The following is a 24,306-nucleotide window of genomic DNA, read 5'->3' as shown; positions in this document are numbered from 1 at the left end:
TGGAGGAGGTATAGCTGTGTGGAGGGGCAGTATTAGGAGCCTTCTCCACTGCCTGACTGTTGTGCCAATGATTGTCTAGAGTTTGATGGAGCGTTCTCTTCCCTGATGCCAGGTGGCACACAGCTGATATACCAGAGTCTGGGAACAGCCTTCAACAGCGGGGGACACAGCTGCCAAATCTCCAAAGGTATGAGGCCTTTCGGCCCCTCTCTGAACTCCAATCAGCTCCTGGTTCTAATCTGAGTGTGGCTTCACTTCAGCTTCATGCCCACACCCCCTCCCACCCCAGCCTCCCCCTCCCCTTCCCACGCCACCTGCCCCTTCCCTCCCCTTCCTCCTTCCCTGACTCCTTCACCTCCCCCTCCTCCCCCCCAGCCCTTCCCATCCAGTACACATCCCTTCTTTGCCAGTTGCGCCATTGCTGGATTCCTCTCTGGGTAAACTCAGTGAACCAGCCTCCTCTGCTCCCTGGGCTATCATCAAATCACACAGTGCACAAGAGGCCATTTGACCCATCGAGGCAGCACTGGCCCATGAGAAATACCCCACTTCCTACCTAAGCACTGGGGATAACATTCAGGAATATGGGACAGGTTGCAGGGGAATGGGACTGGCACCTTTACTGAGAGTTACTATCAGGGCAGACTGAATGGGCTGAAAGGACTTTCTGACTCTCTAATCCCATTTTCCAGTCACTGGACCAATCGCGTTGCGCCAACTGCTCAATAATCTAACATTGAGAACCAATCACAAGCAGCCAAACCAGCTTGCGGGGGGGGGGGGAGGTTAGAGAGGAGCTGGGGGGCTAGGGAGATGGTGGGGGGGGGGCTATGGAGGGGGCGTAGGGGCTAGGGAGGGGATGTGGAGGGCTAGGGAGGGGGTGTGGGGGGCTAGGGAGGGGGTGTGGGAGGCTAGGGAGGGGATGTGGGAGGCAAGGGAGAGGATGTAGGGGGGCTAGGGAGGGGATGTGGGAGGGCTAGGGAGGGGGTTTCGGGGGCTAGGGAGAGGGTGTAGGGGCTAGGGAGGGGATGTGGGAGGCGAGGGAGAGGATGTGGGGGGGCTCGGGAGGGGGTGTGGGGGGCTAGGGAGGGGGTGTGGGAGGCAAGGGAGGGGATGTGTGGGGCTATGGAGGGGTTGTTGGGTGCTAGGGAGGGGGTGTAGGGGCTAAGGAGATGGTCTGGGGGGCTATGGATGGGGGTGGAGGGCTAGGAAGGGGTTGCAGGGGGCAAGGGAGGGGTTGCAGGGGGCTAGGGAAGGGTTGTTGGGTGCTAGGGAGGGGGTGTGGGGGCTAGGTAGGGGTTTGGAGGACGAGGGAGGGGTGAAGGGTAAAGGGTGGCCTGCGGGATGGGAAGGGGTGAGGGTAGGGAGAGGAATGGGGGTAAAGAGGGAGCTGGGGTGGTTGAGAGAACTGGGGATAAGGAGGGGCATTGGGGTGGGAAGGAAGTTGGGGAGGGAGGTGAGGGTGGGGAGCAGTTGGGGGTCGGAAGCGCATGGGGAGAGGGCTGGGGATAGGTGAAGGCGGCGTGGGTGGGGGTGGGGAGGAGCTGGACAGTGGACAGGAGCTGGACGGTGGACAGTGGACAGGAGCTGGCCAGGGGCTGTTTCCCAAAACGGCAGCTCACTGAATCAGAGAATATTCTTTCAGACCATTCGGCCCTGTAACCCATGCCTCTGTGTTTGCCCTCGGGGACCTCAATCCTTGGCTCTCCACAATGCCAATCCTCTCCCTCAAACACTTGTTGGAATTTGCTGGAACAGCGGTGAGAGACAGGCTGCTTTCCAGCTGCGGTTTTGAACTTCAGTCCCGCCTTCGCGCTGAGGTAGAATCCGTCCCCGTTTGCAAAGGAGAGAAGCAGAATCATGCAGTGATCTTCGTGTAGCTGGTCAGGGTGTGGTGCCTCTACCCTGCCCTCCATACAGCAAGCTATCACTTTCTTCCAAGTTCCCCCGCCATCGGGATGTGTCTCTGCAGAAATGGTCCAATTCTGCAGGTTAAACTGTGTGAAAGGTGGGTTGAAGGAGGATGAACCCCTGAAAGATCAGTCAATCCCCACTTGAGTTCCTGTATGGAATAAACAGCCAGATCTCGAACACTCTTCCCACAGATCACTGGGATGCTGTGGGAGCGACGGATACAAATTGGAGTCAGAGCCCTTATCAAGGGTCACAGTCCTGGACAGAGTACGGACTCAGTAAGTATTTACCAGGAATATCAAGACAAATAGTATTTATTGAACGGCCCGAGAGATAATCTAAAAATCATCCAGACACAATCTACATTAACTGCCAAATGTGCACAGATTTTTTTTAACTGGTCGGCGCAACATCGTGGGCCGAAGGGCCTGTTCTGCGCTGTAATGTTCTATGTTCTATGATACGGAGTAAAGCTCCCTCGACACTGTCCCCATCAAACACTCCCAGGACAGGTACAGCACGGGGTTAGATACAGAGTAAAGCTCCCTCTACACTGTCCCCATCAAACACTCCCAGGACAGGTACAGCACGGGGTTAGATACAGAGTAAAGCTCCCTCTACACTGTCCCCATCAAACACTCCCAGGACAGGTACAGCACGGGGTTAGATACAGAGTAAAGCTCCCTCTACACTGTCCCCCCATCAAACACGCCCAGGACAGGTACAGCACGGGGTTAGATACAGAGTAAAGCTCCCTCTACACTGTCCCCCATCAAACACTCCCAGGACAGGTACAGCACGGGGTTAGATATTTTACAGTTTGTTTTTACATTCCGGTGGGTGAACTCCAGTCTCCTGGGCCGGTAGAATCAGAATAATTCCTGAAATCCAGTGGAATGAAACGGGTTCCTTTGCTGGAAGAATGAGGTGTGAGGGAGGAAACTGAAGCAGAAACTCCAGTGGAGTCTGGAAATGAGCAGCGAGTGAATCATTGCCGCATTGTGTGGGCTTCTTTTACTTTGCATAGGCTCCACCTAGCGCCTGCTTCTGATTTGAACCCGGATCCTGTGCTCTGCTCTGTGATGTTAAGCAATGGGTGCCAGTTGTGAAATCGAGAGGGTTGAATATCCGCTGGGAGTCTGAGCTTTGTCCCCTGTTCCTGAGGTTAAGTTTAACCTTTTTAGCTGTGGGTTCATTCCAGCTCCATTCTCCTCCAATGAGCTGGAGCAGATAGTCACACCTTTCTCAGCCCAAACTCACCTTCTGGTTTCTGGTCAAATAACCTTTCACCCCCTTCGTTACCCTTTCACTCCAATTAATCTTTAACCCTGGATAACCTTTCACCCCGATAACCTTTCATCCTGATAACCTTTCACCCGTTTGTTAACCTTTCACTCTGATAACATTTTACCTCAATAACCTTTCACCTCTGATTACCTTTCCCCCCGATAACCTTTCACCCCGATAACCAAGGGTGGTGGGGGCGGGTTGGGGGGGGGGCGGTCATTATGAGAGTTACAGAGCTCTGAAGTGTCCCTGTTGATAAGAGGCCAGTCACTGATTGGCCAACTAATCCACATGGGGTATGGGTGCCTGTTCAGAATGGAAGGTCAAGGGTCGGGAGAGGGGTGGACAAGGGTCAGGAGAGGGGTGGACAAGGGTCGGGAGAGGGGTGGACAAGGGTCGGGAGAGGGGTGGACAAGGGTCGGGAGAGGGGTGGACAAGGGTCGGGAGAGGGGCAAGCCAGTGTCAGTGTCTGATAAGATTACAGGTGAACAGTCAGTAAGTGGTCCTGAGCCTGCCTATTGTTCCAAGGAGCAAAGAGCAGGCCGAATGGCCTCCTCTCAGAGGTTCCTATTGGTCTGTGAATGGTGCCCTCTAATGGTGACTGAAGGGGGATGTTCACTTTCAACTTTCTCCTTCCCTTATCCTGTTCACACCTTTCTTGTCTCTATTCACACCTTTCCCGTTCCTGTTCACACCTCTGTGTGTTTCTATTCGCACCTGGCCATTTCTGTTCACATTTCCCTGTTCCTAATCACACCTTTCTTGTTCCTATTCACACCTTTCCAGTTTCTGATCACAACTTTCCTGCATCTGTTAACACCTTTCCTGTTACTGTTCACACCTCTTTCTGTCTCTATTTGCACCTGTCCTATTCTTGTTCACACCTTTCCTGTTCCTACCTTTCCTGTTCCTGTTCCTACCTTTCCAGTTCCTGTTCACATCTTTCCTGTTCCTGTTCACACCTTTCCTGTTCCTGTTCACACCTTTCCTGTTCCTTTCACACCTTTTCTGACCCTTGACCTTATCAAGGGTACCCCTTTCTTGCTGAGGCCAGTACAGTGAGCTGGTTTGCAGTGGAAATGGCTACTCTGACTGACTGACCATTTGTGTTTGTCCCCAGGCGACATTGTGGCTCCCTCTCAGTGTGTCCCCCCTTCGGGTTATGATGAGTCCGGCTTTAGCTCGGAATCTTTTCAGACGTTGCTGCCCGTTAGTTCGGAGGAGCTGTACAACCTGAAGTCCCAGTGTCACTGCAACACCCTGGGGCAGGTGGATCCCACACTGGACCTCTCCCACACAGGCAATCTCCGGATCAAACAGGAGGCAGAGCCAGTCAATCTGTTTCCAGGAATCACTTATCCAGGTAAAGAGACCCCGGAATGAAAACAGCCTGAGTCCAGATTCAAACAGCGAGGTGACAATGTCACTCCATTAGCCACTGGATGTCCAGCGCGATGGGTTCAAACCTCAACTGCTGGAATTTACATTCAGTTCATAGGTCTAGAATCATACAGTGTAGAATAAAACTGCACCCAATATCCAACACAACATCCCAATCTATTCCCGTAATCCCGATATTTACCCAACTAATCCCACCAACACACACATCCCTGGGCATTAAGGAATAATTTACCACGGCCAATCCACCCTAACCTGCACATCTTTTGGACTGTGGGAGGAAACTGGAGCACCCAGAGGAAACCCACGGAGACACGGGGAGAATGAGTAAACTCCACACAGACAGTGACCCAAGGCGGGAATCGAACCCAGGCCCCTGGCACTGTAAAATGTTCTTTCAGAGAGTCAGTACTGGTTTAATTGGTCAAATGGCCTCCTTTTGCACATTAAGGGTTAATGATTCTAAGAAAATGCTCAATGTGTGGGGTCCACCCTCCTGTCGTCGCTTTTTCATCAGTTTGTCCATCACCCAGCCTGACTGAACTAACCCAAACTCTCCAATCAAACCTGCCCTGCCAATCTATCCCTCCGGTCAGAAACTGTCCCACAGGATTTGAAATCTCGGTGCCTGGTTTAAAACTGAAACTCAGATTCCCGCCTTGAGATTCCCGACACTGAGATTCCCACCCTGAGATTCCCGACACTGAGATTCCCGACACTGAGATTCCCGACACTGAGATTCCCGCCCTGAGATTCCCGACACTGAGATTCCCGACACTGAGATTCGGGCACTGAGATTCCCGACACTGAGATTCGGGCACTGAGATTCCCGACACTGAGATTCAGGCACTGAGATTCCCGACACTGAGATTCCCGACACTGAGATTCGGGCACTGAGATTCCCGACACTGAGATTCCCGACACTGAGATTCGGGCACTGAGATTCCCGACACTGAGATTCCCGCCCTGAGATTCCCGACACTGAGATTCCCGACACTGAGATTCGGACACTGAGATTCCCGACACTGAGATTCCTGCCCTGAGATTCCCGACACTGAGATTCGGACACTGAGATTCCCGACACTGAGATTCCCGACACTGAGATTCCCACCCTGAGATTCCCGACACTGAGATTCCCGCCCTGAGATTCCCGACACTGAGATTCCCGCCCTGAGATTCCCGACACTGAGATTCCCGACACTGAAATTCGGGCACTGAGATTCCCGACACTGAGATTCCCGACACTGAGATTCGGACACTGAGATTCCCGACACTGAGATTCGGGCACTGAGATTCCCGACACTGAGATTCCCGACACTGAGATTCGGGCACTGAGATTCCCGACACTGAGATTCCCGACACTGAGATTCGGGCACTGAGATTCCCGACACTGAGATTCCCGCACTGAGATTCGGGCACTGAGATTCGGACACTGAGATTCGGGCACTGAGATTCCCGACACTGAGATTCCCGCACTGAGATTCGGGCACTGAGATTCCCGACACTGAGATTCCCGACACTGAGATTCGGGCACTGAGATTCCCGACACTGAGATTCCCGACACTGAGATTCGGGCACTGAGATTCCCGACACTGAGATTCCCGACACTGAGATTCGGGCACTGAGATTCCCGACACTGAGATTCCCGCACTGAGATTCGGGCACTGAGATTCGGGCACTGAGATTCCCGACACTGAGATTCCCGACACTGAGATTCGGGCACTGAGATTCCCGACACTGAGATTCCCGCACTGAGATTCCCGACACTGAGATTCGGGCACTGAGATTCGGGCACTGAGATTCCCGACACTGAGATTCCCGACACTGAGATTCCCGCGCTGGAATTTCCACAGACACTGTTTCAAAATTGCCTCCTAATTTTCCAATTCTTTTTAGGGCCCTCCATATTGCTCCAGCCTCACTGTCCCTCCCCCTCACAGTCCCTCCCCCTCGCTGTCCCTCCCCTTCACTGTCCCTCCCCCTCACTGTTCCTCCCCTTCACTATCCCTCCTCCTCACTGTCCCTCCCCCTCGCTGTCCCTCCCCTTCACTGTCCCTCCCCCTCGCTGTCCCTCCCCTTCACTGTCCCTCCCCCTCTCTGTCCCTCCCCCTCACTGTCCCTCCCCCTCACCGTCCCTCCAGCCACCTCAATCCTGGAACCATTTTTCTGAACATTATCCATTACCCCAAATCCTGCCCTGCTCCCATTGGGCACTCTTCCTCTTTTACTGTTGGTGTTCCAATAGCTTTCTAAATTTTACATTGTGGCTTCCCTCGCTAAGACTCTCTCTCTCTGTCTCTGTCTCTGTCTCTCTCTCTCTCTCTGTCTCTCTCTGTCTCTTTCTCTGTCTCTGTCTCTGTGTATCTCTCTGTCTGTCTCTCTCTCTCTATCTCTCTCTCTCTCTGTCTCTGTCTCTCTGACTCTGCCTCTCTCTCTGTCTGTCTCTCTCTCTCTCTCTGTCTCTGTCTCTCTGTCTCTGTATCTCTCTCTCTCTCTGTCTCTGTCTCTCTGTCTCTCTTTCTCTATGTCTCCCTTTCTGAGGGAGACATAGAAAGGGAGAGACAGACAGACACAGAGAGAGACACAGAAGGACATAGATACATAGATAGAAAAAAGGAGAGAACATAAGAACATAAGAAATAGGAGCAGGAGTAGGCCATCTAGCCCTTCGAGCCTGCCCCGCCATTCAATAAGATCATGGCTGATCTGTTGTGGCTCAGTTCCACTTTCCCGCCCTCTCCCCATAACCCTTAATCCCCTCTCTTATCAAGAACCCATCAACCCGCTTCTTAGAAATAGAGACAGACTGAGAGAAACAGAGAGAGAGATAGAGACAGACTGAGAGAGGGGACTGAGAGAGAGCAGGGTAGGGGAAAGAGAGTGAGAGTGTTATACATTTGGCGATTGGTACATGTTTACCACAGACACTGAGGAAGAAATGGACAGAGAGAAGTTGGTTTATTGGTTTTGCTGAGGTTCCTGATGAATGGTGTAATTTGCCACTCACATTGTGTGTGTGTGACCGTTGATATTCATATCCATTCAGGTAGAGAGACAGTATCCAGTGGACACCAAGGGAATATCACCTGCCATCTCTCTGCTGCTGACATTAAGGTAAAAGCAGAAGGTCCATTCGGCCCCTCAGCCTGTTCTGGGAGTGCTGTTGACATGAGCTTGTATTGGGATAGATACGTATCCATTGACAGTCTCTCGGGACTCCCTCCTAACCGAGATGCAAGCTCTGAGCAAAGAACCACTCGCCCACCACACAAAGGCAGCAGAAGAAAGGGGTTTGAGAACCCCAGGGAGCCCAGTATCTCCTCTCGGCCAGTCCTCACTGAATACACAGGTAAGGAATGATTCAATTCCGAATGAAGCTGCACTGTTCATAGCAAAGAGGGAGACCATTCAGCCCACTCTCTGAAAAACCCACATTCCCTGCTCCTACCCCAGAGCCCAGCTGTTGAAGAAAATCTTCACAGAGTCAGACAGAAATCTGTGTTCCCATCCACTCTGCACCCACAAGAACTTATATTCATTCCTGGGACATGAGCGTCGCTGGCTGGCCAGCATTTATTGCCCACCCCTAGTTACCCTTGGAGGGCAGTTGAGAGTTAACCACATTGCTGTGGCTCTGGAGTCACATGCAGACCAAACCAGGGTAAGGATGGCAGATCTCCTTCTCTGAAGGAACCAGATGGGTCTTTCCTGACAATGGGTCATCAGTAGATTCTTAATTCCAGATATTTTTTACTGAATTCAAATTCCGCCACCTGCTGTGGCAGGATTCGAACCTGAGTCTCCAAGGTTAGCTGAGTTTCCGGATTAATAGTCTAGTGATAATACCACTAGACTGTCACCTTCCTTATCACTAAAGGTGTGCCAATCCCATTTTCCTGCACTTGTCCCATATCCCTGAATATTTTGATATTTCAAGTGCTCATGCAAATATTTTTGAAAAGTTGTGAGGTTTCCGGCCTCACCTACCTTCCCAGGCAGAACATTCCAGAAAAAGCTTTTCGCAAATCCCCTCTGAACATCTTGCCCCTTACCCTAAAACTTTGCCCCCTCCTGATTGACCCCTTGAACAAGGGGAACAGCTGCTCTCTACTCACCCTGTTCATACCCTTCGTAATCTTATCCACCTCAATTATGTTCCCCCTCAGCCTTCTCTGCTCCAAAGAAAACAATCCCAGCCTTTCCAGTCTCTCCTTAGAGCTGGAATGCTCCATCCCAGGGCAGCATCCTGGTGAATCTCCTCTGCAGCACCCCCCATCAACCCCTCCATGTGATCACATCCTTCCTATAGTGAGGTGACCAGAACAGCACACAGTGCTCCAGCTGTGGCCTCACCAACGCTCTGTACAGCTCCAACATCACCTTTTTGCTCTTATACTCTATACCATGACTGATTAAAGCAAGTGTCCCAATGGCCTTCTTAACTATCCTATTGACCTGCTCTGCCACCTCCAGGGATCTGAATTACCCCAAGGTCCCTCCGATGCTCTGAGCTTCCCAGCGTCCTGCTGTTCATTAAATACTCCTCTTGTTTCTTCTTCCAAAGTTCCAAACTCTTATCATGTTCTGATGCTCTATCTAAGGGCAATTTGCACATTACTTTGCACCTTGATATTATTTTCACTGATCTATTAACACAGGTAATTCATTCTGGAGCAATCAGCTTAATGATTCTGTATTATACTAAATGTTCCACATCATCAGATCACAAGCATTAGGAACAGGAGGAGGCCAATCAGCCCCTCAAACCTGTTCCACCATTCAATAGATCATGGTTGGTCTCATCCTGGCCTCAACTCCACTTTCCTGTCTGTCCCCATTACCCTCTTGCCAATTCCGGCCATGTATCCATCCAATGAGCCACAGCCCTTTAATATCACCACTGCGCCATATGGGAGAAAATTTCACAGACTAACCACCCACCGAGTCAGAGAGAAAAGAATCCTCCACATTCGCATCATAATTGGAGACCCCTCCTTCTGAAGCTGTGTCCCCTTGTTCTGGAATCCACTCTCGTGAGGGAAACATCCTCCCGATATTCACCCTCTCCAGAATTTTATACATCTGAATAAGATCACCTCTCATTCTTCAAAACTCCAGTGGGGGTATTGGTTCAATCTGCTCAACTTTTTCTCATAGTACACATCCCATTCATCCAAGTGAGTCTTCTCTGAATTGCCTCCAAGGTGAGTCTATCCCTCCTTCTGTAAAAAGACCAAAACTGTACGCAGTAACTCAGGTGCCATCTCAGCAGAGACCTGTACAGATTTAATGGGACTGCTCCACCACATTCATTCCTCCTTGCAAGAAACAACAACCTCTGATAAGGGAATATTTAATGAATGGTATAACAAGAGAAGGATCAGTGGAGCAAAGGGACCTTGGTGGGCACAGATCTCTGACAGCAGAAGAGCAGGTTAATAGGCTGGTGATGAAGGTATACGGCACACTGACCTTTATCAATCCGGGTATAGATTACAGAAGCAGAGGGGGCGTGTTGGGGTTGTATCGAACTTTAGTGAGGCCACAGCTGGAGCACTGTGTACAGTTCCGGTCACCACATTATAGGAAGGATGTGATTGTACTGGGGGGGGGGTGCAGAGGAGATTTACCCGGGATGCTGCCCTGGGATGGAGTTATAAAGAGAGGTTGGAAAGGCTTGGGTTGTTTACATTGGAGCAGAGACTGAGGGGCAAGATTATGAGGGACACAGACAGAGTGGGATAGGGAGCAACTGTTCCCCTTAGTTGAAGGGTCAGTCACGAGAGGGACACAGGTTCAAGATGAGGGGCAGGAGGTTTAGGGGGATGTGAGGGTGATGAGGATCTGGAATGGGCTGTCTGGGAAGGTGGTGGAGGGCTCGGGGTGTGAGGTATTGGGGTGGAGGAGGTTGGAGGAGTGGGTATTAGGGATGAGTGGTGGGGAAGTGAGGGGGCGACGGGTGAGGGGTGAGGTGAGGAGGTGAGATGTGAGGGGGTGAAGGATGAGGAATGAGGGTGAAGTGATGGGGATGGTGAGGGGTGGGGTTTGAGGGGTGGGAGAGTGAGGGGTGAGGGCTGAGGGGATGAGGAGTGAGGAAGTAAGGGGGTGAGGGATGAGGGGATGTGGGGTGAGGGGGTGAGAGGTGAGGGGGTGAGGAGGAGGGGGAGAGGCATGAAGGGGTGAGGGATAAGTGGTGAGGGAGTGAGGGGATGAGGGTGAGGGTATGAGGGATGAGGGGATGAGAGTTGAGGGGCGAGGGGATGAAGAGTAGGTATTAGGGATGAAGGATGGGAGGGGGTAGGGAAATTATTGGAGAGGATTCTTTGAGACAGAATTCATTCCCACTTGAAAATAAATGGACGTGTTAGTGAGCAAGTGTAAAAGAGGCTAACTTCGTAAAACACCCCAAAGTGTCTGATCTGGTCCCTAAAATATGGGAGGGGGACACAGGGTACAGTGCAAGGGGGGTGCATAACCTTGGAATTGGAGCCAGATTGGGGTGGGGATGGTTGTGGATGTGGGGTGTGGGAGGTTGGGGTTGTGCGGTGTGGGGGTGTTGGGGTTGTAGGAGGTTGGATGTGGGTGGTGGTAGTGTAGGGGCTGGGGGTTGGTGGGTTCGGGGGTGAGGGGTTGGGGTGGGGGGATGTTGGGGGGTTGGGGAGTGGGAGGTGGGGGTGGAATGTTGGGGGATTGGGATGTGGGAGGTTAGAAGGTGAGGGGGGCGTTGGGGGTGGGGGAGGGTGAGGGGCTAAGGGGGTGAGGTGTTGGGGGGTGCGATTGGGGGTTGGGGACGTTGGTGTGGGGGAGGTTGGGGGTGTGGGGGCTGCAGGTGTGTGTGTGGGCATGTGGAGGGTGGTAGATTGAGGGGGTACTGGTGGGGGAGGTTGAGGGGATGGGGTGGGGAGGTTAGGGGGTTGGGGTGGGGGGAGGCTGGGGTAGGTGTTGGGGGTGTGGGGGGGGAGGTTGGTGACTTAGGGGATGGGGAATGGAGTTGGGGGTGTGGGTTGGGGGTGGTGGTATGGGGGGTGGCAAGATGGGAGTTGGGGGGCTGCAGTGGGGGAGTGGAGGGTATGGAGTTTGGGGGTTGGGGGTTGGGCAGTGGGGGTGGGGGTTGTTGGTATGGGGTTGGCAGTGTGGGGGGTGGGCGTTGGGGGTGCTGTGGGGGAGTGGGGGCTCGGGGTGTGGGGTGTTGGTATGGGGGAGATTGGGGATATGGGAGTCGGTGGTGTGGGGTTGGGAGGTGGGGCTGTGGGGAATGGGATGGACATGTGGGGGTATGGGGGTGGGGGGGTGGGGGTGTGGGGATGGAGGTATGGAGGTTGGGGGTGGGGAATGAGGGGTGGGGGAGGGGGTTGGGGTGGGGGAGGTTGGGGGTGTGAGGGTTGGGTGTGTGTTGGGGGAGTGGAGGAGTGGGGGAGAGGGGGTGGGCGTGTGGGATTGGGACGGTGTGGGTTGGGGGTGGGGGTGTGAGGGGTGGTGAATGAAGAAGCTTCTCCGGGACACGGAGTTACTCAGAGCAGTGAGGGATGGGATGGATTTTGGATTTGATGTTTTGAATATTCTCTCCATCCAGGGAATGGACCCATTCAACTCTGGCAGTTTCTCCTTGAGTTGCTATTGGATAAATCCTGCCAATCCTTTATCAGCTGGACGGGAAACGGGTGGGAATTCAAGCTCTCTGATCCCACTGAGGTGAGTCCGTGTCAGCCTGACAACCTGAGGCACAGCTGGCATTTACATAGCACCTTCCCCCACCTCCACACATCCCAACGCACTGCACAACCCCAAGTCAGGCACATTGCTGAGAAAGGATGCACTGTCCACAAGCGGGATGGGGTGGCTGGGGCGGAGGGCAGGGTGGGGGAGGCAACCTGCGGCACAGCAAGATCCCACACAAAGAGAAATGTAATTATATAGCGGCACGATGACACAGTGGGTTAGCCCTGCTGTCTCACAGCGCCAGGGACCCGGGTTTGATTCCCAGGGGGGCACGGTGACACACTGGGTTAGCACTGCTGCCTCACAGCGCCAGGGACCCGGGTTTGATTCCCGGGGGCATGGTGACACAGTGGGTTAGCACTGCTGTCTCACAGCGCCAGGGACCCGGGTTCGATTCCCGGGGGCACGGTGACACAGTGGGTTAGCACTGCTGTCTCACAGCACCAGGGACCTGGGTTCGATTCCCGGCTTGGGCGCTGACTATGTGCAGTCCGTACGATTTCCCCAGTATCTGTGTGGGTTCCTCCCACACTCCAAAGATGTGTAGGTTGGGTGGATTGGCCATGCTAAATTGTCCCTCAGCGGCCAGTGATGTGCATCTCAGTTTGATTGGTAACAGTGAAATATGTGTGGTTGTGGGGATAGGGCCTGGGTAAAATGCCCTGTTGGAGAGTCACTGCAGACTTGATGGGCCGAATGGTCTCCTTCTGCACTGTAGGGATTCTATGGATTGTATGAATTACTGGTTGGATGAGATATATTAATGAGAAATGAGAAATGTTCGCTCAAGGACAGTGTGGCCATGGAAATTCGGTCCAAGTGAGGATAGGGTCGCTATTCCTCCAGGAATCTGGGATGCAATCCCATTGGATATGGAACATATCCAAACATACCTGGGTGCAGATTCCTGTCCTGTTGGTTTGTGTGGAATCTTTAGGACTCTTAACTCCAGACATAGCACATAGAGAAAGCTCCAACCTATTTAACGGAGAGAGTGTGTGTGTTAGGGAGCAGTGAAGGGTAGCAGATGAAGCCACAGAGTAATCCAGCTATGTTACAAAGAACAAAGAACAGTACAGCACAGGAAACAGGCCCTTCGGCCCTCCAATCCTGTGCTGCTCATTGGTCCAACTGCTCCATTGGTTTGTATCCCTCCATTCCCAGTCTGTTCATGTGACTATCCGGGTAATTCTTAAACCATCCCAGCGTGTCCGCCTCCACCACCCTGCTGGGCAGCACATTCCAGGCCCCCACCACCCTCTGTGTAAAATAAACATCCCTCTGATATCAGAGTTATACCTCGCCCCTCTCACCTTGAACCTGTGACCCCCTCGTGTTCGTCACCTCCGACCTGGGAAAAAGCTTCCCACTGTTCACTCTATCTACAATCTTCATAATTTTATCCACCTCTATTAGGTCGCCCCTCATCCTCCGTGTTTCCAGGGGAACAACCCCAGTTTACCCAATCTCTCCTCATAGCTAATACCCTCCATACCAGGCAACATCCTGGTAAACCCCCTCTGTACTCTCTCCAAAACCTCCACGTCCTTCTGGTAGTGTGGTGACCAGAACTGGATGCAGTATTCCAAATGTGGCCTAACCAGCGTTCTATACAGCTGCAACATCAGACTCCAGCTTTTATACTCTATACCCCGTCCTATAAAGGCAAGCGTGCCATATGCCTTCTTCACCACCTTCTCCACCTCTGCTGACACCTTCGAGGATCTGTGGATCCGCACACCCAAGTCCCTCTGTGTGACTATACTTTTGATGGTTCTGCATTTTATGGTATAACTCCCCCCTACATTAGTTCTACCAAAATGCATCACTTTGCATTTATCTGGATTAAATTCCATCTGCCATTTCTCCGCCCAATTTTCCAGCCTAGCTATATCCTGCTGTATTCTCTGACAATGTTCATCACTATCCGCAAATCCAGCCACCTTCGTGTCATCCGCTCTTCCTGTTGCAACCTACACTCTCCACTCACCCGTACACCTGACAGAATTCCTTTGACAGTCCAGAGGTAACCTGGGGCCCCTTTTCTCTTTCGCTAGATTAACCCCCTGTCTCTCTGTCCAGGTGGCCAAACGCTGGGGGAACCGTAAGAACAAGCCCAAGATGAACTATGAGAAGTTGAGTCGAGGGCTGAGATATTACTACCACAGAGACATCATTCACAAAACGGTGGGGAAGCGTTACGTTTACCGCTTTGCCTCTGATGTGCAAACCCTTCTTGGAGAGACACCACAGCAACTGCACACTCGCCTGGACGTGAAGTCTCCCCAGGAGCTGTGAGGGTTGGGGAATCACCACTCAACCACAAGTGAGAGTGGGTCCTCCCAACATGGACTGGAGGAAGCTGGAATGCTCCATGGAACAGATTGATTCCAACAGAAACAATGTGAAACCATCAACATTCAGCACAAGGAGAGAGTTTCTGTTGTTTAGACAAAACCCTGCTTCCTCTGCCTGTCTCCAGGACAGATTCCAGTGGGTCAGCTATCTGCTCAGAGATGAAAATAACCACAGAGGCTGGAGGCCAAATTTAACCCTGTGTGAGTGTGAGTGTGTGAGTGTGAGTGAGTGTGTGTGAGTGTGTGTGAATGTGAGTGTGAGTGAGTGAGTGTGAGTGTGTGAATGTGAGTGCATGTGTGTGAGTGTGTGGGTGTGAGTGTGTGTGAATGTGAGTGTGTGTGAGTGTGTGAGTGTGAGTGTGTGAATGTGAGTGCGTGTGTGTGAGTGTGTGGGTGTGAGTGTGTGTGAATGTGAGTGTGTGTGAGTGTGTGAATGTGAGTGCGTGTGTGTGAGTGTGAGTGTGTGAGTGTGTGTGAATGTGAGTGTGTGTGAGTGTGTGTGTGTGAGTGTTTGTGTGTGTGTGTCTGTGTATGTGTGTGTGTCTGTAGTGTGTGTGTGTGTGTCTGTGTATGTGAGTGTGTGTGTGTGTGTGACAGCGTGCGTGTGAGTGTGTTTGTGTGTGTGACAGCAAGTGTGAGTGAGTACGCGTGAGTGTGAGTACGCGTGTGTGCGAGTGTGAGTAGTGTGAGTGTGGTTTTGGGGCTGGGGGAGTTGGGGGGGTGAATGAATCTCGAGTGAACTGAAGTCTCGCCTGCTCTGATCACTCCATTCCTGCAGCTCACCCTCCGTCACCACAACCTCTCCGATTCAAACAACCACCAGCAATGATCCTGAGTAACTTCTCCACCAGGTTCGTATCGTCAAAGCTGAGGTGGACGAAAGGTGGTTTGGAAACTCTGTTCACAGTTGTAGGCCACACACTGAAGATTTCTTCCAGATCGGGTGTAAAGTATCAGCTGCACTGAATCTGTCCCAGTGGAATATTGTCAAATAAGATTCATCTCAAAACACAGCATTGTTATCATCTATATTTTTATACATTGCATTTAATGGATACTTCTTTGTATCAATCAATACTTTATACTATTAGCAGGTTAGAGATGTTGGAGGAGAGAGTGGATTGATGTGTTGTCAAACCTCTGTAAATAAATGTATTATTTTATTGCTGAGAATAATCCTTCCTTCCCAGTTATTTGGTCACATTTTGAACCCCGGTAGTTTCAGATACTTCTCTCCACACACTCCTGAAACTTCCAGTCGAGTTCCCTGAAATATCTCCACATCTCCTGGAGGGTCTCTTTCTCGTGGCACATTGAAACTTTCTTTCCAAGTCACCATCAATGAGAGCGCAGCCCCCCGTCCCCAGCCTCGGCCTACCTGGAATCGTGTCTGGATCCGTGCAGGGCGATGTAAAACGTGCAAAACACTCACCCTCTACTCCTTTCACTCGTTCTCCAACATCTTTACCACGTTTCAGAGTAATTAAAATTTCCCAATTTCGCTATCTTGGAGTCCCACATGTATCTGGTATACAAGTCTGTGTGCACGTTACACAGCAGGACTATACAGGACCAGAGATACCTTGTACAGAAAGTGCTATACAGGTCTATAAAAACGTTATATTCAAGGTGGTATACAAGTCTGTGTACATCCAGAGTAGAAGGTGATATGCAGCTTTACATTCACTTTATCAGTTGGTGGTATACAGGTCTGTATTGTCTTTGTATATGAGGTGGTATACAGTTTTGTATTCACCTGGTACAGGAGGAGGTGTACAGGTTTATCTCCAGCTGACATAGGAGGTGGTGTACAGGTTTATCTCCAGCTGATATAGGAGGTGGTGTACAGGTTTATCTCCAGCTGATATAGGAGGTGGTGTACAGGTTTATCTCCAGCTGATATAGGAGGTGGTGTGTGCAGCAGGTGGTCAGGAAGGCGAATGGGATGCTGGCCTTCATCGCGAGGGGGATTGAATATAAAAATAGGGAGGTCTTGCTACAGCTATATAGGGCATTGGTGAGGCCACAGCTGGAGTACTGTGTGCAGTTTTGGGCACCGTACTTACGCAAGGATATTTTGGCCTTGGAGGGAGTGCAGAGGAGGTTTACTAAGCTGATGCCGGAGTTGAGGGGGTTGAGCTATGAGGAGAGGCTGAATAAATTAGGCTTGTACTCGTTAGAGTTTAGAAGAATGAGGGGAGATCTCATTGAGACGTATAAGATGATGAATGGGATGGATAGGATAGAGGTGGAGAGACTCTTCCCGCTCAGAAAGGATAGTAGGACTAGGGGGAACAGCCTCAAGATAAAGGGGGGGCGGTTTAGAACGGAGTTGAGGAGGAACTTCTTCACTCAAAGGGTGGTGAATCTCTGGAATTCTCTGCCCGTTGAAGTGGTGGAGGCTGCCTCGCTCAATATATTTAAGACGCGGGTTGATGGGTTTTTGATAAGAGAGGGGATTAAGGGTTATGGGGAGAGGGCGGGAATGTGGAACTGAGCCACGACAGATCAGCCATGATCTTATTGAATGGCGGGGCAGGCTCGAAGGGCTAGTTGGCCTACTCCTGCTCCTATTTCTTATGTTCTTATGGTACAGGAGGTGGTGTACAGGGTTATCACCAGCTGGTACAGGAGGTGGTGTACAGGGTTATCACCAGCTGGTACAGGAGGTGTTGTACAGGTTTATCTCCAGCTGGTACAGGAGGTGGTGTACAGGGTTATCTCCAGCTGATACAGGAGGTGTTGTACAGGTTTATCTCCAGCTGGTACAGGAGGTGGTGTACAGGGTTATCACCAGCTGGTATAGGAGGTGGTGTACAGGGTTATCACCAGCTGGTATAGGAGGTGGTGTACAGGGTTATCACCAGCTGGTATAGGAGGTGGTGTACAGGTTGATAGTTACCTTGTACAGGAGGTGGGAGATGGGCCTGTGTTCACAGTATATGGCAGCTGGAATAAAGATCTATACAAGGAGACAAATGGATTATTACTTATCCTTTCATGTGAGGTGGATGTTGTTGGCATTTTTATTGCCCCTTGAGAAGATGGGGGGGTGAGTCGCCATCTTGAACCCGCTGCAATCCCCGTGTGGTGTAGGTACATCCAGAGTGCTGTTAGGGGGGGGAGTTCCAGGATTCTGACCCCAGCGACAGTGAAGGAACGGCCGATATATTTCCAGGATAGTGAGTGACTCGGAGGGGAACCTCCAGGTTGGGAGTGTTCCCGGGTATCTGCTGCCCTTGTCCTTCTAGATGGTAGAGGTGGTGGGTTTGGAAGGTGCTGCCTAAGGAGCCTTGGTGAGTTGCTGCAGTGCATCTTGTAGATGGTACACACGGCTGTCACTGTGTGTTGGGGGTGGAGGGAGTGAGTGTTTGTGGTTAGTGTGTCGATCGAGCGGGGCTGCTTTGTCCTGGATGGTGTCGAGCTTCTCGAGTGTTGTTGGAGCCTCACCCATCCAGACAAGTGGGGAGTATTCCAGCACACTCCTGACTTGTGTCCTTGTAGATGGTGGACAGGCTTTGGGGAGTCAGGAGGTGAGTTACTCTCCGCAGGATTCCCAGCCTCTGACCTGCTCTGGGAGCCACAGTATTTATATGGCTGGGTCCAGTTCAGTTTCTGGTCAATGGTCACCCCCAGGATGTTGATAGTGGGGGGGATTCAGTGATGGTAACCCCCAGGATGTTGATAGTGGGGGGGATTCAGTGATGGTAACCCCCAGGATGTTGATAGTGGGGGGGATTCAGTGATGGTAACCCCCAGGATGTTGATAGTGGGGGGGATTCAGTGATGGTAACCCCCAGGATGTTGATAGTCGGGGGGATTCAGTGATGGTAACCCCCAGGATGTTGGTAGTGGGGGGGATTCAGTGATGGTAACCCCCAGGATGTTGATAGTGGGGGGGATTCAGTGATGGTAACCCCCAGGATGTTGATAGTGGGGGATTCAGTGATGGTGACCCCCAGGATGTTGATACTGTGTGATTGAGTGATGGTAACCCCCAGGATGTTGATAGTGGGGGATTGAGTGATGGTAACCCCCATGGGGGAGGGGGGTGGGGTTCAGTGATGGTAACCCCTATGGGGGAGGGGGGTGGGGTTCAGTGATGGTAACCCCCATGGGGGAGGGGGGGGTTCCGTGATGGTTACACCATTGAGTGTCAAGGGGCAGTGGTTAGAGTGTCTCTTATTGAAGATGATGGCTGTCTGGTATTTGTGTAGTGAGAACGTTACTGCCACTTGTCAGCCCGAGCCTGGATATTGTCCAGATCTTGCTGCATTTGAACATGAACTGTTTCAGTATCTGAGGAGTGGTGAATGGTGTTGAACATTGTGTAATCATCAGCGAACATCCCCATCTCTGACCTTATGATGGAGGGAGGGTGATTGGTGAAGCAGCTGAAGATTGTTGGGTCTCGGACACTAACCCTGAGGGACTCCTGCAGAGATATCCTGGAGCTGGGATAACTGGCCCTCCACAAACACAACCATCTTCCTATGTACCAGGTATGAGTCCAACCAGCGGAGAGTTTGCCCTCTCATACACATTGATTCCGGTTTCACTCGGGCTCCTTGGTGCCACACTCGGTCGAATGTGGCCCTGGTGTTAGGGGCTATCACTCCCGCCTCACCTCGGGAATTCACCTCTTTTCCCCATGTTTGAACCAAGGCTGTAATGAGGTCAGGAGCTGAGTGACCCCCTGGCGAAACCCAAACTGGGGGTCTCTGAGCAGGTTATTGCTGAGTAGATGCTGCTGGATGGCACTATCGATGACCCCTTCCATCACTTTACTGATGATGGAGAGTAGACTGATTGGGCAATAATTTGCCGGGTTGGATTTGTCCTGCTTTTTGTGTAGTGGACAGACCCGGGTAACTCTCCACATTGCCGGGTAGGTGTCAGTGTTGTAACTGTACTGGGAGAGCTTGGCCAGGGGAACGGCAAGTTCTGGAGCACAAGTCTTCAATACTATTGCCGGAATGTTCTCAGGGCCCATTCCCTTTACAGGATCCCAGTGTCTCCAGTTGTTTCTTGATATCACGTGGAGTGAATCAGATTGGCTGGAGACCAGTATCCGAGATACTGGGGATCACTGGAGGAGGCCGAGATGGATCGTCCACTCCACACTTCCGGCTGAAGTTCCCTGGGAATACCTCAGCCTTATTTTTTAACCTGATGTGCTGGGCTTCTCCATCATTGAGGACGGGGACATTTGTGGAGCTTCCTCCTCCAGTGAGTTGTTTAATTATCCACCAGCGTTCCCCATCGGATGTGGAGAGACAATTAAACAGCTCATGATGTGGAGATGTTGGCGTTGGACTAGGATGGGCACAGTAAGAAGTCTCACAACACCAGGTTAAAGTCCAACAGGTTTATCTGGAATCACTTACCTGTTGGAGCAGCTCTCCGAAAACTCATCATGCCAAATAAACCTGTTGGGTTTTAACCTGGAGTTGTGAGACAGTTTCATTGTAACCCAATAAATAGACATCTTACTCTACAGCACAGCGCAGTGTCTCTCCATTCCGCTTACAAACAGGGAATGAAATTCTGAAATCGCGCCCCTCCACTTTAACTCACCAATACTGCCTTTGATATTGTGACATTCCGATAGGTCAAATTACTGATCCCACAGCTTGACGTGTTCCTTCCTCTAACGGACTCAGGTGGTAATGTGAAGATACTGATCCTCAGGAGACACCTCCCACCAGCACAGACAACATCAAAAAGACTGTTTTGGTACCTGAGGTGACCAGAGAAGCTCAGACAATAGAGAATCCAGAAAGTTAGTGTTCACATTTAGAATAACAGATACCCGGGAGTGAGTTCCAGACTGGAATCTGATCGAGGGGTTCGGGGTGGTTTATATATAGAATAACAGATACCCGGGAGTGAGTTCCAGACTGGAATCTAATCGAGGGGTTTGGGGTAGTTTATATATAGAATAACAGATACCCGGGAGTGAGTTACAGACTGGAATCTAATCGAGGGGTTCGGGGTGGTTTATATATAGAATAACAGATACCCGGGAGTGAGTTACAGACTGGAATCTAATCGAGGGGTTCGGGGTGGTTTATATATAGAATAACAGATACCCGGGAGTGAGTTACAGACTGGAATCTAATCGAGGGGTTTTGAGTGTGTGGTTTTCATACCCGTGGTGATCTGTACTCTCAGGGAATCTCAGGCAATGCCAGTCAGTGTTTGTGAGCCAGAGATTTAATTATATTGAACCATCAGCTACTAGGAGATCATCAGAGGGTCGAGGCAGCTCTTAGATCGAGCAGCTGGACCACTCCGAATATATCCGAACTTTACTATTCTAAACAGATCGATTATTGGTTCTCTTATCAATCATTCCCGCCTTACATTAGTTTAAAATCACTCATCTTCAAAATACACATCTCAGTAATAATCCCTGTCCATGCACCTCAGCCAATTTCATCTCTCCATCCAGCATAATGATCTCTCATTCGTCCATTAAATCACCAACTCCCAGATTGGCTGAAGTCACTTCCTGGTTGCCAGGTTACCGTAGACACTAAAGTGACTGCTCCCACTGGATCATTCCTAAACTGGATCAGCATGTGATCCCGCATCCTGACATGTTTCCATCCTGGGTTTGGATAATGATTACACCTATTCATAAAATTACAGTATGTGTTGCTGCAGAAGAAACTTCCTGATGTGAATGGTGCTAACTCTGGAGTTCCCAGGGTTTTGGTTCTGAACTATTTACCTTTACCATCACAGCTTGTGATAACCCGCCTTCAGCTAAAGTAAACAAGAATCCATACAATATTTAAAATACATTTAAAATATCAGCATAAATGTTTTAGTATGTAATTACTTGTTTAATTCTCTGATTGAATTCATGTGTGTGTAAGCTATTCTCTCATTAGCAAATAATCTTTTAACAATCATTTCCTTTGTCACTGGTAATTCTGTCAATGTTTTAATGTTTACCGTCTAAAAACCTTATTGATTCATTGGAAATTTCCCACATCAATCCCTCCTTCCTGGCCATTGGCTAGCCCAATACAGCCAGTAAATAAAAATAGCTTAAATCCAAAGAAATGATTGGCTTCCTGGTTTCTTGCTTCTGAACCTTGATTGTCATCACTAACACTGATTGGTTGTATCTCTGCGTCTGAATCATAACCCTCACTAATGCGAAAAGTCAGAAGGAAAAGTAATATGATTTTATGTAGCCCATTGGATAGATGTCTGATAACACACATTCTCATACGCTGGAGCAGCGCTTGGTAAAAGGGACATATTTTCCTGGATCAACGCCCCAGTTCCTGTCCCCCCGATGGAATTTGCAGCTGAATAACAGCAGCATTTCAACAGTGGTCTAATCACAATGAACATTCAGATAACCATGAAGATAAACACCATCCTTTACATTGAGTTTGATCCGAAAGAAGCTTCCAGCCTATTGCCCAGTTCCACGAAGAAAAGGATGTCGGTTGTTGAAGTTTCTCAACCTCATTTCCAATGTGTGTGACCAAGTTGGTTCTGTCCTTTGAAGTGTCAGGGATGTCTGTGCAAAGCTTTGATCCAGTCAAAGCCCAGGTTCTACCCTTAGCTGCCAAGATGAAGTCTGCTTCCACTCAATATTGTAACACAGTAATGCTCATTGTAACCATCTCATCACAGATCTCAGTGAGAACTGCACTAGAATCACTGGCAACCTGCTCCAAAACCACCATCATGGCTTCAGTCTCACTTGACAATCTTACTCACACCTACAGGGACACCATTACACCAAGGAAATTGTCTCGCCCCACAAGGACACCTCAATCTCCTCCAGGAGGGAGCTGGTAAGAATGATAAATAAATGGTACTACATTTACTACAATGTAACACCACCTCTTTCCATCCAATAGGTAGTTATGGATGTGCCTCATTCTCACAGATGCCATTGAGAGTTGGATAAGTGTGCTCCCCTTTCTGCAACATGGAATATTGCAAGACCAATAATCACTGGGTGGATTCAGATGAACCTGGCCGGTGACATCCACCCAGTGTCCACACTTGTGCCCAGGTTCCCTCCAGAACCGTTTTTATTCTCCACACACAATATCTCCTTCAGTTTCGATTCTGCTTCGTTGAAGATAAGGCTGGATTCTGGGCCGGATGTGTTAAAAACAGGTGAATACCTGTTCAGGTGAGGTGGCCCACCTGTACAGGATCTAATTCTATAAGAATCTATTCTGTCACAGACTCTATAAAGATCTGAAGCTATTACCTCCTGGTCTCTATGAACTGAGTGAGCTGATCCCACACAATAAAAAGTGACCATGACAGAGGCACCAGATGCCAGCGTGTCTCAGAATGTGTGAGCAAACCCAACATTTAGATATTTTAGCAGTTCCAATGTAAGTGTACGCCATATACAGATAAGTATTAATCTGCAGTTCCTCATGGACTGTCTGTATTAAACACAGCAAATTTAACAGTAAAAGATTTGAAACGTTTATTATCAGCTGGCACTCACAATATTATATTTGATATTTCCCAGCCATTGGCCAACATTAAAATGATCAAAATTCAAGAACAGAATTGTGTCACAAGTCTTTAACCTCAGGTCCGGTGTTTAACAATCCCTTTTGGGATTCGATCGTTGATACTTAAAATCCCATTGAGATGATTGGGAAATCTTTATCCGCACAATAGTGCGGATAAGGGTAGTGGGGGTGTGGAATGCACTGCCGAGTAAGGTGGTGGAAGCAGGCACGCTAGGGCTGTTTAAGAGTCACTTAGACAGCCATATGAGCGGGCTACATATAGGGGGATGTAGTAGGCCTTACTAAACATTGTAGGCTTGGGAATACGTTTTGCCTCAGGGATGTTAGTCTTTGCCTGTTTAATAATGAATTTTTTTGTCTCCACAGGCATTTAAGTCCAGCAAGGGGCATGCATGCGGCAGGTTGTAGTGGGCTGCTCTTGGACGTTGCTTCGGGAGTTGCCTATTGCTTCATGTGGTTAGTGTGCTTAAACTGGACCATCTCGAGGGCAACATGACAGCTCAGAGACTATCTCTGTTGCTGTGCGGACACATGGATTTGGGCCTGTGTCTGTGGGAGTTTGCACGTTCTCCCCGTGGTTGCGTGGGTTTCCTCCGGGTGCTCCGGTTTCCTCCCACATCCCCCAAAGATGTGCTTTTAGGCTGATTGATTGGGTACTAAATTGTCCCTAAATTGGACCTCCCTGATCCTCGCACGTTAGGTATAGACTAAAATCATGAATAGGTCACTGAGACAGTGGGACGGCGGCGCGGGCTCGTTGGGCCGAAGGGCCTGTTTCCCGTGCTGTGTTGTTCTTTGTTCTAATATTCTGTAACGAGGGACAGAGTTAATTACAGCACAGAACAGGCCCATTGGCCCTGAAAGCCCAAAGCCCCTTGACTGAGTATCACATTAACAAATACATTTCTACTTGTATTCTAATATTACCCTGATGTCCCAGCACCATAATTCCAACAAATCTAATTATTTGTCTCCAAATCCAAGTTATCTCTGTTATCAGTAATGCAGCTGCAAGAACCATGAGGTTCCTTTGTTTTACTGAATCTTTTACCTCTCTGTACGGTCTATTATTACTGGATTGCTGATTAGGATATGATTTC

The 24,306-nt window shown here is 50.1% G+C and overlaps 1 protein-coding gene across 1 annotated transcript in view; it reads left to right on the top strand.

The window, feature by feature from the left end:
- Positions 1-14,865, top strand: part of LOC145338918 (protein c-ets-1-B-like) — a 29,455-nt gene extending 14,590 nt beyond the window's left edge. Inside the window, exons 3-8 of the mRNA XM_080183311.1 lie at positions 113-187; positions 2,106-2,192; positions 4,322-4,564; positions 7,646-7,948; positions 12,173-12,291; positions 14,401-14,865. Of these exons, the coding sequence (XP_080039437.1) occupies positions 113-187; positions 2,106-2,192; positions 4,322-4,564; positions 7,646-7,948; positions 12,173-12,291; positions 14,401-14,616 (1,043 nt within the window). The 3' untranslated portion in view covers positions 14,617-14,865. The remainder of the gene's footprint in view (positions 1-112; positions 188-2,105; positions 2,193-4,321; positions 4,565-7,645; positions 7,949-12,172; positions 12,292-14,400) is intronic.
- Positions 14,866-24,306: the final 9,441 nt, after the last annotated feature.

The sequence above is a fragment of the Carcharhinus amblyrhynchos genome, unplaced genomic scaffold, assembly GCF_965287045.1.
Source record: "Carcharhinus amblyrhynchos unplaced genomic scaffold, sCarAmb.v2.hapA chromosome_235, whole genome shotgun sequence".
Taxonomy (NCBI): Eukaryota; Metazoa; Chordata; class Chondrichthyes; order Carcharhiniformes; family Carcharhinidae; genus Carcharhinus; species Carcharhinus amblyrhynchos.
The sequence above is the reverse complement of the archived record's forward strand: the minus strand, read 5'-3'. Positions and strand labels throughout refer to the sequence as shown.